The sequence below is a fragment of the Cydia pomonella genome, chromosome 21 (assembly GCF_033807575.1).
Source record: "Cydia pomonella isolate Wapato2018A chromosome 21, ilCydPomo1, whole genome shotgun sequence".
NCBI lineage: Eukaryota > Metazoa > Arthropoda > Insecta > Lepidoptera > Tortricidae > Cydia > Cydia pomonella.
Genome location: NC_084723.1, coordinates 1,381,205 through 1,396,787, shown reverse-complemented (window position 1 = coordinate 1,396,787; position 15,583 = coordinate 1,381,205). Strand labels below are relative to the sequence as shown.

Here is a 15,583-nt window from a genome sequence, read left to right as displayed (position 1 = left end):
AAGAATAAAGATAGCCTTGACGAGCTGGTGTGGTGACGAAATAATATTCACTCACATATTTTCCTAACAATTCGAATAAACTTTTCATTAGATCTCAATCTAACAATAGCGCACTTCGTTAACAATATATTGTTTACATTTTGTTACACATCCAACAACGAAGCCGACCTGAACACAAGCCTCTCCCAAAAGTCACACACGGAACTTTCGCAAAAACTTGGCGTACGAGAGCCCCAGATCATTTGTCTCCAATAGATGGGGCATATATTGACGTGTATTATACAAGGTGTTTTTTAGTCACCTGCAATAATATACGGAGTGAATATATAGGCCATACTGAGCAACTTTTACTATGGAACCAAAATTGGCTCTCCCATACAAAATCTTAACATTTACCAGCGAAAATGTATGAAGCAATCATTTTTTTGCGATTTTGGGGTTGGTCCCATAGTAAAAGTTCCTCAGAGTATTCATTCTGATTTACGAGATTCAAGGATAAAGAAACATGGGTTTTAAAAGGCTGTTTTAAAATGCTGTGAAACTGAGTGATATGGCTTGCGATTTTTTAAATGTAACTATAAAAGGAGGGCAAAATGATTCCAGACTCTTTTTGTGCTGCATTCAGCACAAAAGGAGCTTGGAAACGTTTATGCCGTTTATAAATTCATAATGCCATACAAACGCTACCGAACACAGCTAGGTGCCGTATATTTTGAGATTTATGAGTAAATTATTTATGGAAATTATATTCGGAGATCCTTCTTTACAAAACTTCTTTAAGAGAGGTATGGGTATTGTGAATGTCATCTCGCTTTGTATGGTAGGGCACAGCTAGCCAGTGCATGTCATTCCAGTTCTAGAGCAGAGCCCAACTGGGGAAGTACCTCCACCTTACAGAAAAAAGCAGCCAAATAACACTAGACCCTACTCATAGTGTTGTGTTCCTGCCGGTGAGTAAGGTAGCCAGAGCTCAACTAGGGGGGGGGGGGGGTTTGGGTTTAGGGTCGGCAACGCGTATGTAATTCCTCTGGAGTTGCAGGCGTACATAGGCTACGGAGACTGTTTACCATCAGGCGGGCCGTATGCTTGTTTGCCACCGACGTAGTATTAAAAAAAAAAACCTGAGATCGAAGATGCACGCTGTAGGTTAAAGAAATAGATACACGCCTAAGGTATCTGAGTTTAGGTAGTTTTTATATTTTCGGGTGCTTGAAACATTTATGAGTTAACCAACCAAATAGAAAACTGCATGGATCTGTTCCTCATCGTTCTGGCTTTAACCTATTTCATTTAATCGTGTAATGTTTTCATCTACCCTCAAATGGCTAAATATTTGATCTCGTTCTAGGTTCTTTACTAGGGCGAATTAATAGCATATATTACAAAACTAAATTACTATTTGATTAATCAAATAATCCCGATATATTCCTACTAACAAAATAGCACGGTTACAGCAGCTTCGTTGTTACGTTCAGCAAGTACTCGTAATATATAAAAACTTAAAACTTCTGTAAGTTTTGGCATATAGAGTTAAAATATTGATTTGGCAAATAAAAATACCTAATTGTGGTTTGTTTACATTCTTTTAATTACCTAAAGATATAGACTATAGGATTTCCTGTATTACAGAACCCAGTAGGATATTAAACTAAAATAACATCTATGCGTCTAGTAAAATTCTTATCCTATCTAAGTACTTAATAGGAAATACATTAATGACTATAGATAAATGGCATAATCTTAATAGGGAAGGTATCGCCTATCGCGCTTTGCCAAATATTACGTAGTCTGTAGCAGGTAATCTATGGTACGAGTAAGGCAAGTTTAAATGAAATTACTCTTGAAACCCAACGGAAAAGTGGGTTGAGATGGAATTTTCTAGCCAGCAAATACCGCAGATATCTCTGTTACTCCGAGTGTTGGAAGGGTTGCGTGAAAGGGACGGTAGATTGGACTTTTGAGCCTCGCTTTAGAAATGTGAAAGTATTTTGAAGGTATTTCTTGTTTACGTACGTTTATAACCGACACGAAAATGATGGACTGAGATTTATTATGCCGTTTTTTTGGCAGATTTTTATCTCGATTACCTACTTTCTGGTGAATGCCACTGTTAGTACCTATACATGATGATTCAGGGGTGGTGTGTAAAATATGTATTGTGACGGAGGAATAAGTAACACACGTAAGCTGGTTGTAAGACTAACTTTATTCATCTACCCACACATATGGAAGTATATATATGACATCTCCCTTTTTATATAAAAACAATAATAATAATAAAAATGCTGAATCCATGAGAGGATTTCTTAGATGATTTAATTAGCTAATATGCCGTGCTCGTCACTAGTACCTATCGATATTACTCGCTTTACTAAATTTCCGGCCGAAATACCCGGGATACAATTGGACCCCGGTATGTCCTTAACCTTTTGAACGCCAGACGACAAAGGAACATGCCGTGCCCCGGACGCTGGCTATCACGATTATTTAAGCGAAATTGAACTTTACAGAGTCCCGCGTTAGTCGCTATTGCATTGGCGAAACTGTCGGCTGTAGCCGTCGTTGGCGTCCTTGGCAAGTCTTTCAGATGTCGGCCATAGCCGACGGTGGCGATCAAAGGGTTAAACTACGACCAAAAGAGAGGTTTGGGCACTGTGAATGTCATCTCGCTTAGTGTGGCAGAGCACAGCATAGCGGATCATTCCAGATCTAGAGCAGAGCCCAACTGGGGAAGTACCTCCACCTTACAGAAAACCGCAGCCAAATATCACTAGACTCAGTGCTGTGTTCCTGCCGGTGAGTAAGGTTGCCAGAGCTCAACGAGGGTGTGGACTTGCGGAGTGTTAGGGTCGGCAACGCGCGTGTAACACCTCTGGAGTAGCAGGCATCCATAGGGTACGGAGACTGCCATCACGCGGGCTGTATGCTTGTTTGCCATCAACGTGGTATTAAAAAAAGGAAATAAGCCCGCGGATTCAGTAAACATAAGTTTAGTGAATATTTCGTGGGCTGTTAATTTTAATTCACCATACAAACGTACTCGACTGTTTCCTCCGTGTTTTTTCCCACTAGAGCAATTATTTTTCCAACACAGATTAATGTTATTGATATATTTGTGTCACACTTTTTTTTCAGTGTTAGATCACTTCAAACGTCGCAATAACGCCGCAAAGAAAAGCCTGATATTCAAAACTGATAAAATATATCCAAAAAGCAAAACACTCCGACAGATAATCTCAAGTTTTGGAAGAGGTAACAGTCGAGTACAAAACCTATATTTTTTGAGATTTTAACGTAGGATTTTTCGCCTAAGCTGCAGTTGTCCTTATCGCACTAATTTTACGAGCCGCCCCCATCAGCGCGACGGATATAATCACCAAAAATCTGAGAAGGAGCTTAGCTGGTCTTTCCTCTTAGTTGCCAATTATTAACACTTAATTTGGTGATCTATATATGTTACACATAGGACATTATACGCAGAACAACATCTATTAATTTCTGATCTTTGTTAACATAAAGGCATATATCCTTAACCATTGACTTTTCGTAGCTGTGGTTATCAGCCGTAACGCTTATTACCTAGACAACAGAGTTCAAAATCACTTGGATTTTGACGTTTATTGCGTGAGCCGTTTTTCGGCTGAGAGACATTTTCTCTAGGGCGTGACGTTATGGAGCGGAGCGTGCTGGTGACGTAGCATATATCGCGGTGATAAACAGGCCTTGATAATGGTGTGGACAATGAGCACAAATAAATGCCAGCCATTTGACGTTTATGTAAAATGGTAGGGGAGCCGGAGATGCTAAATTTGCAGTTACTCGAGCATCGTAGAGACCTATTGGAATCGTAAGATCAGATGATAGGAAGAATAAAAGGTTAAATATGTTTTCTTTTCCAGTAGTAAGGGAAGCATCTACTGATTTTTCAAAACTGCGGGGGGTTGGCGGGTAAGTAGATTGTGTATTTGGTCATTTTGGTCATAGTTACAATTCCGGAACCCGATTTTTACACGTAACCGTCAGATTAAGAAAATGTGTACAAATAATTGTCAGATTAGTTAATAGCACAGTTAAAGCATTAACTTGGACCAAAATGACCAAATCCAGAAACTACTTAACGATTTTTTAACCTTCACCTCACTTTACTCACTGGTGAGAAAGCTGTGTATTTGTTATTTTTATGACTACAATTAAGACAAATTAAATTTGTATTTCTCGTTAAAAATATAACCAAGTGGTATATTAAAAATAAACGACGTGTCAAAAAAGTCCTTTCTTTTCTATATAATTTCATGTGTGAAGGGAACGAAACGTAGGATATGTCATATTCATTAAAATTTCCATAAAACATTTTATAAAACAAAATATTTCAGAATTTTATAGGTGTTTCAACAGACTTGGGTGTACGGGGCACTTTTGTACCTGTTACGCACCATAGTGTAAAACACTACAAAGCGGATTAGGCCTCGTAACGTACTACATTTTAGGTTAACGTTTTGGATTGGGTCTCTATTGTTTCCCATAAAGTTTTAAGTCATAATTTATTGTTTGTCCTTATTTTCGTTAGCCATAATTTGGTTTTTCTCAGAGACGCGTAAATTTTCAGGATTGCCATAAAACAAACTTAACTTAACCTATCTATAGTACCTATAACCTAAGGAAATTTCTGAAAAGTTAACGGTTTCAGAGTTATGATTAATGATAATGACTATCATTACATTATGATTTTCAATAATTATGCCAAACGAAGCGATCCGTTTTGGATTGTCGCAGTGAACGTGTTAAGGTAGACCCCACGTGTAGCAAGATATCACTCATATCTTAATCTAATACGCTCGAGTAACTACAAAAATCACCCCTCGAGCTCCCCTACTAAAAGATTCAACAAGTGCTTTTGAATAGTGTTATACAAATAAGTAAATAATTGTGAAATTAAATACGAAATGTTTCTTTCTGTGCTTTAATAACAAAACTTCCGTGAGACGCATACATATTAAATATTTCCAACGGGTCACTCACGTATTTTAAGTCGAAACATTTTTCACTCCGTTCCGACCGTGCCGTCCGTTCCGATCCGGAATACATGAGTGACCCGTTGTAAGGTTGTAACTTATTTAATATTTCTTTGTATGTATTTGTAATTGAATTAAATTCAAAATAATGTTTCTTGTTCCCCAATCAAGGGGTTGAAAGGAGGCTCATTGATAACTGCGGCTTCTAAGAAGTTGTCCCCTTCGATGTCAAAGTCTAGAAAAGGACAAAATTATATTAGCCTAGTCGGGCTATTTCATAACCAAAATTAATTTTGTATTCAGGGGCTGTCAACACAAAATATCTTTGAATTGATGTTACTTAAGTAAGCAGTTTTTTAAGAAAAACTATATTTTTAAGTAAAGAAAAACAAAATATATATAATATATAATAAATCTATATGTTAATATATATCTTATATGTTAATATTAATTATATTTCAAAGAGCATGGGCGTAGGGTCAAGGCGGAAACAGTGGCTCATTCGCCCAAATATCGCCTCGTGTTGATATTAGATTGAGCCACTATATCCGGCTTTTTTCTACCGAGCCAGAGCCACTTTTTCGTCCAATCATGTATCGAGGAGGGTTCCTCGATACATGATTGGACGAAAATAAATCGTCTCTATAGAAAATAATTGCAAATATTGCTCTTAAAATCACGTCTCGGTTCTATGTCTTTATTTTTTTGACTTATGTTATCACAATTTCAAATGATTTATACCTGAAACACGAGTACTATTACAAAAATAATCCATACTTTAATATTTAAAATTCAATAGTTTTCTTATTATTCCCTTGCCCAGGGGTCCATTTCCCGATCGGTATTAGTCTAATATGACATATATATATATACGTATATATTTTTTATCAAATTTCTATAAAGAAAAGTTTAGCTAGATACTGTATGTAATTGCATGATTTCTATAGTAACCTAAATTGTATTTTTTTTTCTTATTTAATGCATGTTAATTATAAGATGTAATGTTTTGAAAAGATGTGTCCCGCCGAGTTTCTTGCCGGTCCATATTGGGATACCCTCCTCCAATTGAGGGGGGATTTAAATCTTCTCGGGTCAGAGGTGTAGGGTAAAAGCCGGTGTAGCTTTATTTGACGTTCATAAGCGCAATGTAATATGCCTACTTGAATAATAAACTATCTTTATCTTATCTTTATCTCTTTATCTTAATATAATTAGTGTGTTGTCATGGTAACCCATACCACTTGACAGTTTATGGACTAATATTATAATTTATAAATCTAATACCGTTCCAGTAACAGTGATAGTGCTATCTCATTTACTCCGATACAAATAGACCATTGACATATATCTAAGGACGGGCCTTACGGGCCATAAGAATGGTGCTAGTTCAGTGGTGTCACTCACGAATTCGAGCCCATCGTGCAGTCTAGCGCAACTAGTTGCGACCAATCGCGTGCATGATGCGAGCTCATAAAATCAATATTATTCTCGAAATAAATAATTGAAAAAAGTTACAAGGTACCTTCATTGGCGTCCGGCATCCTTGATACCACGCAGCTCCCGAAGTAGGCCAGTTGCCAAACTGCAGGACGAAAGCAGAATTAGTTACACCAAAGAGAATTTGAAATAGAGGTGTATTGTCAAAGAAAACTTTGTAGCAAGATAGATTTACTGCCATCTTCCGACACATGATTAGAAACGCTATTTGACTTTGGTCCTTATTCTTTCACTAATATGTGTTAAATTTGCTAAATATAAAAAGTGCCGCCATCTTACCGGGCACAACCTAAAGGTTACGGCGCCCGCCGCAGGTAGGTATGACAGAGAGCGAGTATTTGACTCAACTATAGGCCCCGACCCGAGGAGGCCGAGACCCGAGTCACGGTGGCACAGCGTAAAATAATACAAATTAAATATAGTATTTAAATAAAGTTATTTCAATTGTTTCTTAGTTATTACTGTTAGACTTCAGTCGGCAGTTGGTGAATTCCATTGCGCAGTAATTGTTGTATGTCCATTTTGCGCCGTGAAGTGCGTGAGCGCAAACGTAACCGGTGCTGAAATCATTTATTAAATAAATTAATATTGGACATTCTTATTATAAATATACTATAATTTAAACATGAACCAGCACTAATATCGAACCTTCACATCAAAAACAATTTCCCTCTTTAATTATTTTTAAAAAGTTAAGGTACTACTATTCTGCCATTCAGTACCATTCAATATTCGCTCATTCAATATAATTGCGCAATATAAGCTGTATTTGCACGCATGAGATCCTTAAAAAAATATAAAAGTTATATATTATAGTCTTTGATTTTATTAAGCAGTATTCGCACGATCATACACGTCGATCTTACACGACTCTATCCTATAGCTTGAAATGATGCTGACCGGGTCGTGTAGACACGCGGTCCGCGGCTATATTAATTGGCTGTTTGCGTTTTTTTTAGTGGATACATGTTTAAAAAAAGTAAAAAACAATACAGTAATAACTTTCACGTCCGCTAAAACACGACAATAATGGTTTGAATTTTTTTGATTTGAGTTTGACCATAACGAAGAACTTCCCGTACTATTTTTGATTTGAGTTTGACCACAACGAAGAACTTCCCGTACTATTTTTGATTTGAGTTTGACCACAATGAAGAACTTCCCGTACTATTTTTGATTTGAGTTTGACCACAACGAAGAACTTCCCGTACTATTTTTGATTTGAGTTTGACCACAATGAAGAACTTCCCGTACTATTTTTGATTTGAGTTTGACCACAACGAAGAACTTCCCGTACTATTTTTGATTTGAGTTTGACCACAATGAAGAACTTCCCGTACTATTTTTGATTTGAGTTTGACCACAACGAAGAACTTCCCGTACTATTTTTGCTACAATAAGGTGAACAATTCCGAGCATTTTGGAGAAAATATCTTTAACGCTAAAGTAACATCGATAATAGACATGTCGACATTTGATTTCGTCAATCACTTTATTTTGCCACAAAAACTTCTGTCTGCTGATTGTACATCGTAATGTACATTGGGCGGCACGATGGATGATGTTAATTAGTACTGTACCCCTAGTGTAAATATTTTCGACAGCGAAACGTTACGTACGCGTTTGCGTTAAGTGTCATTTTGTATGAGATTTTTGACTTTCCAAAACGTCCCGCTTGGCGCGCTGTTCAAAAACCCATACAAAATGAGACTTAACGCAAACGCGTACGTCACGTTTCGCTATCGACTAAATTTACACTAGGGGTACTGGTTTTGATAACACGATCTTCTCGGGTCAGAGGTGTAGGGTTAGAGCCAGTGTAGCTTTATTCGACGTTCATAAGTGCATTGTAATATGCCTACTTGAATAATAAACTATCTTTATCTCTATCTCTATCTCTATCTCTATCTCTATGTCTATCTTTATCTTTAACAGTTGTCAATACTTACTGATATACCTTCATACAGCTTCTGAGGAGCCAATCGCACGTTCTGTCTCCTTGAGAGTATTTGTGAATGTTCAAATGTGGAATGGGGAACACCGTGATGGTGTAGACAGAAGATCCCATGGGGAAGAAGTTTGTTGGGGGCGTTTTTACGGTCGATTTACTGAAAGAAGCCAATAGTTATTTTTTTTAATCAAAATTTGATAAAATATCTTTTATTTTTAGGCAACTAAGTCACATAGATATACACGAAAGAAACGGAAAGATTAACCAATATGTCATATAAACTTTAATTCGCCTAGTTTGAGAGTTAATACCAATGTTTAAAAAATCGTTTTTTCTTGTGTTTTAGTGTATACTTACGTACGTCTTTTTTATGGCCATGTCGCTTAACTTAAACTAACAAAATATTTCATTCCAAGAAAAACATAATAGAAAAGTAGGTGCAAGATACATAGGAAGGACTGAAAATAAGAACACATCATATAACAGTAGTATACTGTTAATATGTATATAGTTTAAATGTCTGCATACTTATTTGCTATATTGGCCCGACGGCCATTTGTCCGGTACAAAGTGCTAAATACGTAGATACTACTAAGTACTACTAACACTATATTATCCCATACATATTCATGAGAAAATAAGTAAGGTTTGGCGGCGTTAGATTGCGTGTTCAGATATTTTTGAGCACCTCGTCCGCTCCGATATATCTGATGGCGACTGTACAAGCTCGTGCCGTGCGAGTTTACACGCTCTCTGAGGGCCTACCGCGAACCACGTTCGCGGTACCCTGTTACCTCTCTGTTACCTGTCGCACTTGTAAATTTCTGTCTTTGTTAATTCGTACGTAAGTGTGACAGGGAGGCAACACGTCGAACGTGGTTCGTGGTAAGCCCTCTGGTTCGAGTACACACGCTGGTGTAAGCTCGTATACGAGCGTCCGGAGTTTTGTTTGCCGAAACAACCGTATACGCTCGTAAAAATACGTTCGTCTCGGTCTAACCATTGACATATATCTAAGGTCCTTAGTTCAGTGGTGTCACTCACGAATTCGAGCCAATCGTGCAGTCTAACGCAACTAGTTGCGAGTGTTGCAACCAATCGCGCGCGTGATGCGAACTCATCAACCAATCGCGTTTCTTTTTTTTTTTTATACTACGTCGTTGGCAAACAAGCATACGGCCCGCCTGATGGTAAGCAGTCTCCGTAGCCAATGTACGCCTGCAACTCCAGAGGAGTCACATGCGCGTTGCCGACCCTAGCAATCCCCCCCTCGTTGAGCTCTGGCAACCTTACTCACCGGCAGGAACACAACACTATGAGTAGGGTCTAGTGTTATTTGGCTGCGGTTTTTTGTAAGGTGGAGGTACTTCCCCAGTTGGGCTCCGCTCTAGACTGCACTATTGGCTCGAATTCGGGTACGTGACACCGCTGTACTGGCCCTATTCTTATTGCCTGTAAGGCTTGCCTTAGATATATGTCAATGGGTCTAACAGCAAGCCTATCGAAGACTGAATTTGACGATTTTTACGTACTCAGGCTTATATCCCTTATAAGGACGCACTCCCGGAGGGTAAGTTATCCCAAACTTGTACTTTATGGCGGGACCTAGCACGTCCGGCTTGGGCGTTTTGGGCGAAGCGTTTCGGCGAGCATTGATTTCCTGTCAAAAATACGAGCAAAAACGTTAAAAATATAAGTAAAATGCTTAAAAAATATTTAAAAAGTTTCATGATCCGTCGGTTGTAAGTTGTATGGAAAGTGGAGGTAAGGAATAGAATCTTCATAGGCAGAACTGTTGCAAAAGTGTGCAGCTGTCAGCTATAAATAATAGTTCTAAATCTCTCCAGAGTAGCGCTAGAGTAGCTAAAAACTTAGGCGTTATTGACGGAGTGAATTGCGCTATCTATGATTTGTTTTTTTTTTCACATATTCTAGGTATTGTAGCGCCACCAACACTATTTAAGGTTTTTTGACGGACACTTTTTGGTACATTTATTTATTTATTTATTGTGTGTTGCACCTAGAATACATTGGACTTCATGTACCGTAATATTAAGGCACTTTTTATTGTCTACTATTCGGGCGACGAAAATGGCTATGTATTAATATTTTAGCGCCTAAAATGTTATATTACAACATCATATTAATAACAACCCGCAGCAAATTGAAGCGACCAAAAAATTAATAAAAAACATGAAATGATAGTGGCGTCTAAAATTATAAATTGGCACCTGGATTGGATCTTGAAATAAGTCGCCTTGTTTGAGGATAACTGACGCTGCTTTTTGGGTTGTTTTAGCCGCCAGAGATAATATTTTCTGTTTTAGGGCTCCTCTACACGATGGCCCAGCGTAGGCCAGTCCAAGGGACGCAGCTATGCGGTAAAGTGAGATGGCAATATCACTTGCTCCCTCTAACGCATAAATGCGTCCCTAGGACTGGCCTACGCTGGGCCATCATGTAGAGGAGCCATTAAAGTTCACATTTGTCACGGAACCGAATTAGTTAACCCCGACCACACCTGGTCTTTGTGGTCCCTACCCCTAGAGTGTATATAAAAGCCCGGAGGCGCGGAGGGAGGGCAGCTCGCCACAGCTTTGGCGGTTACCTTCGGCGACCAGCCTCAGCCGCTCCGGCTCACTCGGTGCTGCGTTTCCTGCAGCGCCGGAGCCACCACGGAGTCCACCTCATTCTCCCCCCCTCTCATTACAATCTTTGGCACTGTTATAACTTCAATTTATAACCATGAATAATTCAGAAACCAAGCATCTTCGCGGGGGGAAGGGGGAGGGAGCATATAACCTTGTCACACTTTAAATATAACAAAATTCGCAATACCTATACAGTCTTAGAATAAATTATAAAGCGTGCTAAAAATCAAAACACAAGCTACTTTTAAAAGTAGCTGAACAAATGTTTCTTTATAAACATTATACATATCCCTTATCTAATATATATCCCTTAGCCTGGTAAAGGGTTAAACTACGTCCACAAGAGATTGGGCATTGTGAATGTCATCTCGCTTTGTGTGGTAGGGCACTGCACAGCGGATGTCATTCCAGATCTAGAGCAGAGCCCAACTGGGGAAGTACCTCCACCTTACAGAAAACCGCAGACCCTACTCATAGTGTTGTGTTCCTGCCGGTGAGTAAGGTTGCCAGAGCTCAACGAGGGGTGGGAGGGGGTTAGGGTCAGCAACGCGCCTGCAACTCCAGAGGAACTCCTCATAGGCACATAGGCTATGGATACTGCTTACCATCAGGCGGGCCGTATGCTTGTTTGCCACCGACGTAGTATAAAAAAAAAAAAACCACTTATCAAAGTATGAAGTAGTAAGAATGTAACGACATTATACTTGAGCAAATACACAGCAGCATGAATTTTTTATGATCTGGCGAGCTTTATGATCGGCCGATGACATAGATAGCATAAACAAAGTTCATACCTTCGGTGGGTGGACATTTTTGTTTAGTTTCCCTGCCAGTGCACAATCTTCCGAAGTCACTGAATGGTAACCTAAAATAATTTTACGTTTCAACCACATTTCCAGTGCCTGTTACGGCTATTCTTGGATTTATTCTACTTTTTCATGACCATTGCCAGACATAAGTATGATAGATATTTTATCAAGCTATGATGTACATAATGGATATAGGTATACAGAGGATTACTATAACTAGCTGAAATCTAAAATAGGCCCTTGAAGCATTGTACCAAGGATGCTGGCGGCATTTCCTCGTTGTATCGCAATACTGATACGCTGTGCGAGGAAGCCGCCAGCTACGTCAACCAGACGCTTCGCGATTGCTGTAAAAAACTTGATAGATATTGAATTCGTCTATAAAAATTGTTGTCTCAAATTTTACCTGAACTAAATAATAGGATTTTGTTGACCAAAATTCATATAATATTATTATTGATTAATGTATGGTAACGCAGTGGTACCACCTGAGAGAATGGACAAAGATCGGAACGTAAAAAGAGCGTACCTGGGTCGCCTAGCAGGACGTCCTATCGGACGCCCTAGGTATCACTGGATCGGTCGCACAGGACCGAGAAAAGTGGCGCTGTCTTGTGTCGGAGGCCAAGTCTCATTTTGGGTCGCTGAGCCAACGGAGTAAGTAAGTAAGTAACGCAGTGGTAAATGCCTTATTATCATACAGATCGGGAGACAATCAAGGGCCACTGAGTTACTGTAAGAATATTTACAATCGTTACTTATTGAACAAAGCTATCAGGATTGACAGCCTAAGGCAGTGTCTTACCTGAGCGAATAACTCGCGACCGCGAAACAGCGCGGGTGAATTCAATCCTTTGATACCTATGGAAGTGTCCTACGTGGGAGATCTCCGAATGCCGTTGGGCCGCCGCGCCGAGGCGCGTCGCATTCATGAGTCATCGCTCACGTAAGCCGCGCTGTAATTCAGCCTCTTTCTCCGACACAAAACACAAAATGGAAGTAATAGTCAAGAATTCTAAACGATGCGTTTTACGAAAAAGTCTCAAAAACTTATGGACCTATAATAAACAGTAGAATGGCCGATCTATCTGTAACATTAAAATAAGAAGCAAATTTGATATTTGTTATACACCGTGGGCCAGTTAAACTCGACAGATTTTAACCAGTCATTCCTGGGGTCATAAGGAGCAAAAAATGTTTCATGAGTTTTAGCCAAAATCACTTAATTTTTTTTGACGAAAAAAAATTTTAGTTGCATTTTCTGGACCGCATGTTATTTATTTTTACACCTTGGTGAAAATAAAGTCATTACAAGGAATAAGTAAAGGTTTTTTATTTACAGACAAAAGTCACATAGAGGCGTTTTTCACTAAGTTATAACAGAAACAATTTTTTACAACAATTAATATTATCTCTAAAACAAGATCGATTACAGAAAACTTTGTATGACATTTTAGTCTCTAAATGCGGCCAAGAATGCACCTTTAAAATCTGTCGGCTTAAATTGGCCCACGGTGTATATCTACTCACTGACTAAAGTTAGAATTATCACCAATACGATAACACCATTGTATGCCATTTATTGTTTTTATTTAGATCTTCAAAACGAGTTTTGGATAGCTTAAATCGTATTTTTCCATTGGACAGTTTTAACATCAATATTACTTATAAAATTTAAAGTGCTTTAACAAACTTAAAAACTACATTTAAAAATTAACAACAACTATATACCCGGGTAAATGTTCCTAGCACGCTGCTGGCGTTCACTCTTTGGACGGCCAACGAAATATAAATAATAACCTGGAAATAATAAATAATAAATATAACCTGGGGTCGCCGCTTTTTTGTCGGGGTTGCTTTTGTGTGACCCAACTTCCTTATATATTTTTGTGTATTATTTATTTCTTAATTAATTTTGTCATCTTTGAATAAACAAGAGTCTTGGAAATATCAAACACGACCCTTAGCTAAATAATTATACGTTTATTCATACATGACAAAATTAATAAGTAATTTTGATATTGAAAGTTTTCCAATGAAAAAAATATGATTTGAGAGTCCGCAGCAAGCTCGGTTCTCCATACAAATGTAGTTACGCGCTCAGTTTGCTCTGTAACTTTGTACTTGCAATAGGATAAGGTATATCTACCTAGTCCTGTAATTAGTTTATGTAACCAGGCCTATGGAACTCTCCGCGCGAGCTCGGATTTATACCTACGAATCTCGTCCCGTTCACGGTACAAAAGCAAGTCAGTTGGTTGTCACACGCGCTCACGTACGCACGCCGCGTCGCCGCGCGCTCGAATATGCCAAAATGTATGCGAAAGAAATATTTTCGTCACGAACAAATAACACAGATTGTAGTGTAGATGATTGAAAAAAAAACAAAACTAATAAAAAATATCGTTTTTGCTCTTCCGATAGATAGGAAAAGTAAGTAGACATTCTCAATGTAAGTACACGTATTGTTATTGTTTTTAATTACGATATACGATATACGTCTATTTATGTTTTCTATAATATGTTTCTTTATTGCGTAACATAAATCACTATCTAGTTTTAAACTTTAAACGCAGTTTTACAATTATTTTTTGCTGGGTTCATTGTGTGGTTTACAAAACGGTGTAAACACTGCGGTAACTGCATGGAGATATGACCTTTTAAAATGTTTCGCAGTCACTCGTCAGAATAAAACGCATAAACGGAATATTATAATTACTTATTGCAACTTATCTCTTGTCTTGGTTGTCTGGAAGAGATCGCTTTTTAGCGATAAGACCGCCTGTTCTTAGGTAAGAGTAGGTAGTCTTAAGTTTGTATTTCGCTTTCGGTGTATTTTATAACTGTACCGTACAGTAAAGAATGTTTACTTACCTACTTACGTACTTACTTACTTATCTTGTTACTATCTCATAGTTATTTTACGCTACCCTTTCATACAGCTAATGTCGAGTCCTAATGTTAGTTTGACCATTAAAACTTTTATTTATACCTACTTAAGTAGGTAGATATCTTTTATAGAATCTATAGCTTAAGTATGTAGGTACTTATTTGTAAAATCATTTCTAAGCGTCGGCAACCCTATCGTTGCGCCGGTGCGCGCGGTGCGGGGAGCGGCGCGTTGAAGGTCACTCCATTATATTTTTGTGTAGGTATCAAAACGGTAGGTATTTGCGTTTTCTTCTTTTTCATACAAAACTTGTTTTCTTTCCCTACACTTAAACCTTAGACTTAGACTTATTTTCTTTTTCTATTTTGTTTGTTTTATAAGCTAGAGCTATATAAACTAATAACAGGCATAAATATACCTGATGTCATTAATGTGAAAAGTTTCATTATAATCCAACACCTAGTTTTAAAATGAGAACGTAACAACGTTTGTATCGGAAGGTGAAATTCGACCGAGCTTACTGCGGACTCTTAAGGTATACAAAACTCGTTTTGAAGATCAAAATAAAAACAATAAATGCTTGTTAGTTAAGTAAAATCAAAACGTCAAGAAAAAATATCATAAAATAATACGTTTACGAGTTCCATTATAATTGCAATGGAGAATGAAAAATTAATTGGAAAAAATATCAGTGTGCAGTTGCATATGTTTAGTATATGTAGGTACTCAATACTAAGCCATAATATACAGTATGATTCTGAATTTAAAACAAT

The 15,583-nt window shown here is 38.1% G+C and overlaps 2 protein-coding genes across 2 annotated transcripts in view; both read right to left on the bottom strand.

Annotated features, from left to right (window-relative positions):
- Positions 1–1,196: 1,196 nt before the first annotated feature.
- The window catches only part of LOC133529552 (uncharacterized), a 202,581-nt gene continuing 188,194 nt past the window's right edge, over positions 1,197–15,583 (bottom strand). The window contains exon 5 of the transcript XR_009801158.1: positions 1,197–2,117. The gene's annotated coding sequence lies outside the window, so the exon portion shown is untranslated. The remainder of the gene's footprint in view (positions 2,118–15,583) is intronic.
- LOC133529551 (uncharacterized) lies at positions 4,947–14,333 on the bottom strand. The gene is made up of 8 exons (XM_061867298.1): positions 13,652–14,333; positions 13,451–13,540; positions 11,906–11,976; positions 9,993–10,120; positions 8,459–8,617; positions 6,972–7,069; positions 6,535–6,594; positions 4,947–5,247 (listed from the first exon to the last, which is right to left on the bottom strand). The coding sequence occupies exons 2-8, from the start codon at positions 13,497–13,499 to the stop codon at positions 5,153–5,155; spliced, it is 660 nt and encodes a 219-aa protein (XP_061723282.1). The 5' UTR covers positions 13,500–13,540; positions 13,652–14,333; the 3' UTR covers positions 4,947–5,152.

Excerpts from the sequence above, each read along its gene's own strand:
- LOC133529551 (XM_061867298.1), bottom strand. The coding sequence starts at position 13,499 with ATGGCATACAATGGTGTTATCGTATTGGTGATAATTCTAACTTTAGTC. Across the intron at positions 7,070-8,458 it reads AGCTGTATGAAGGTATATCA|CACCGGTTACGTTTGCGCTC; the intron begins GTAAGTATTGAC and ends AAATGATTTCAG. Across the intron at positions 6,595-6,971 it reads CTGCCGACTGAAGTCTAACA|TTTGGCAACTGGCCTACTTC; the intron begins GTAATAACTAAG and ends TTCGTCCTGCAG.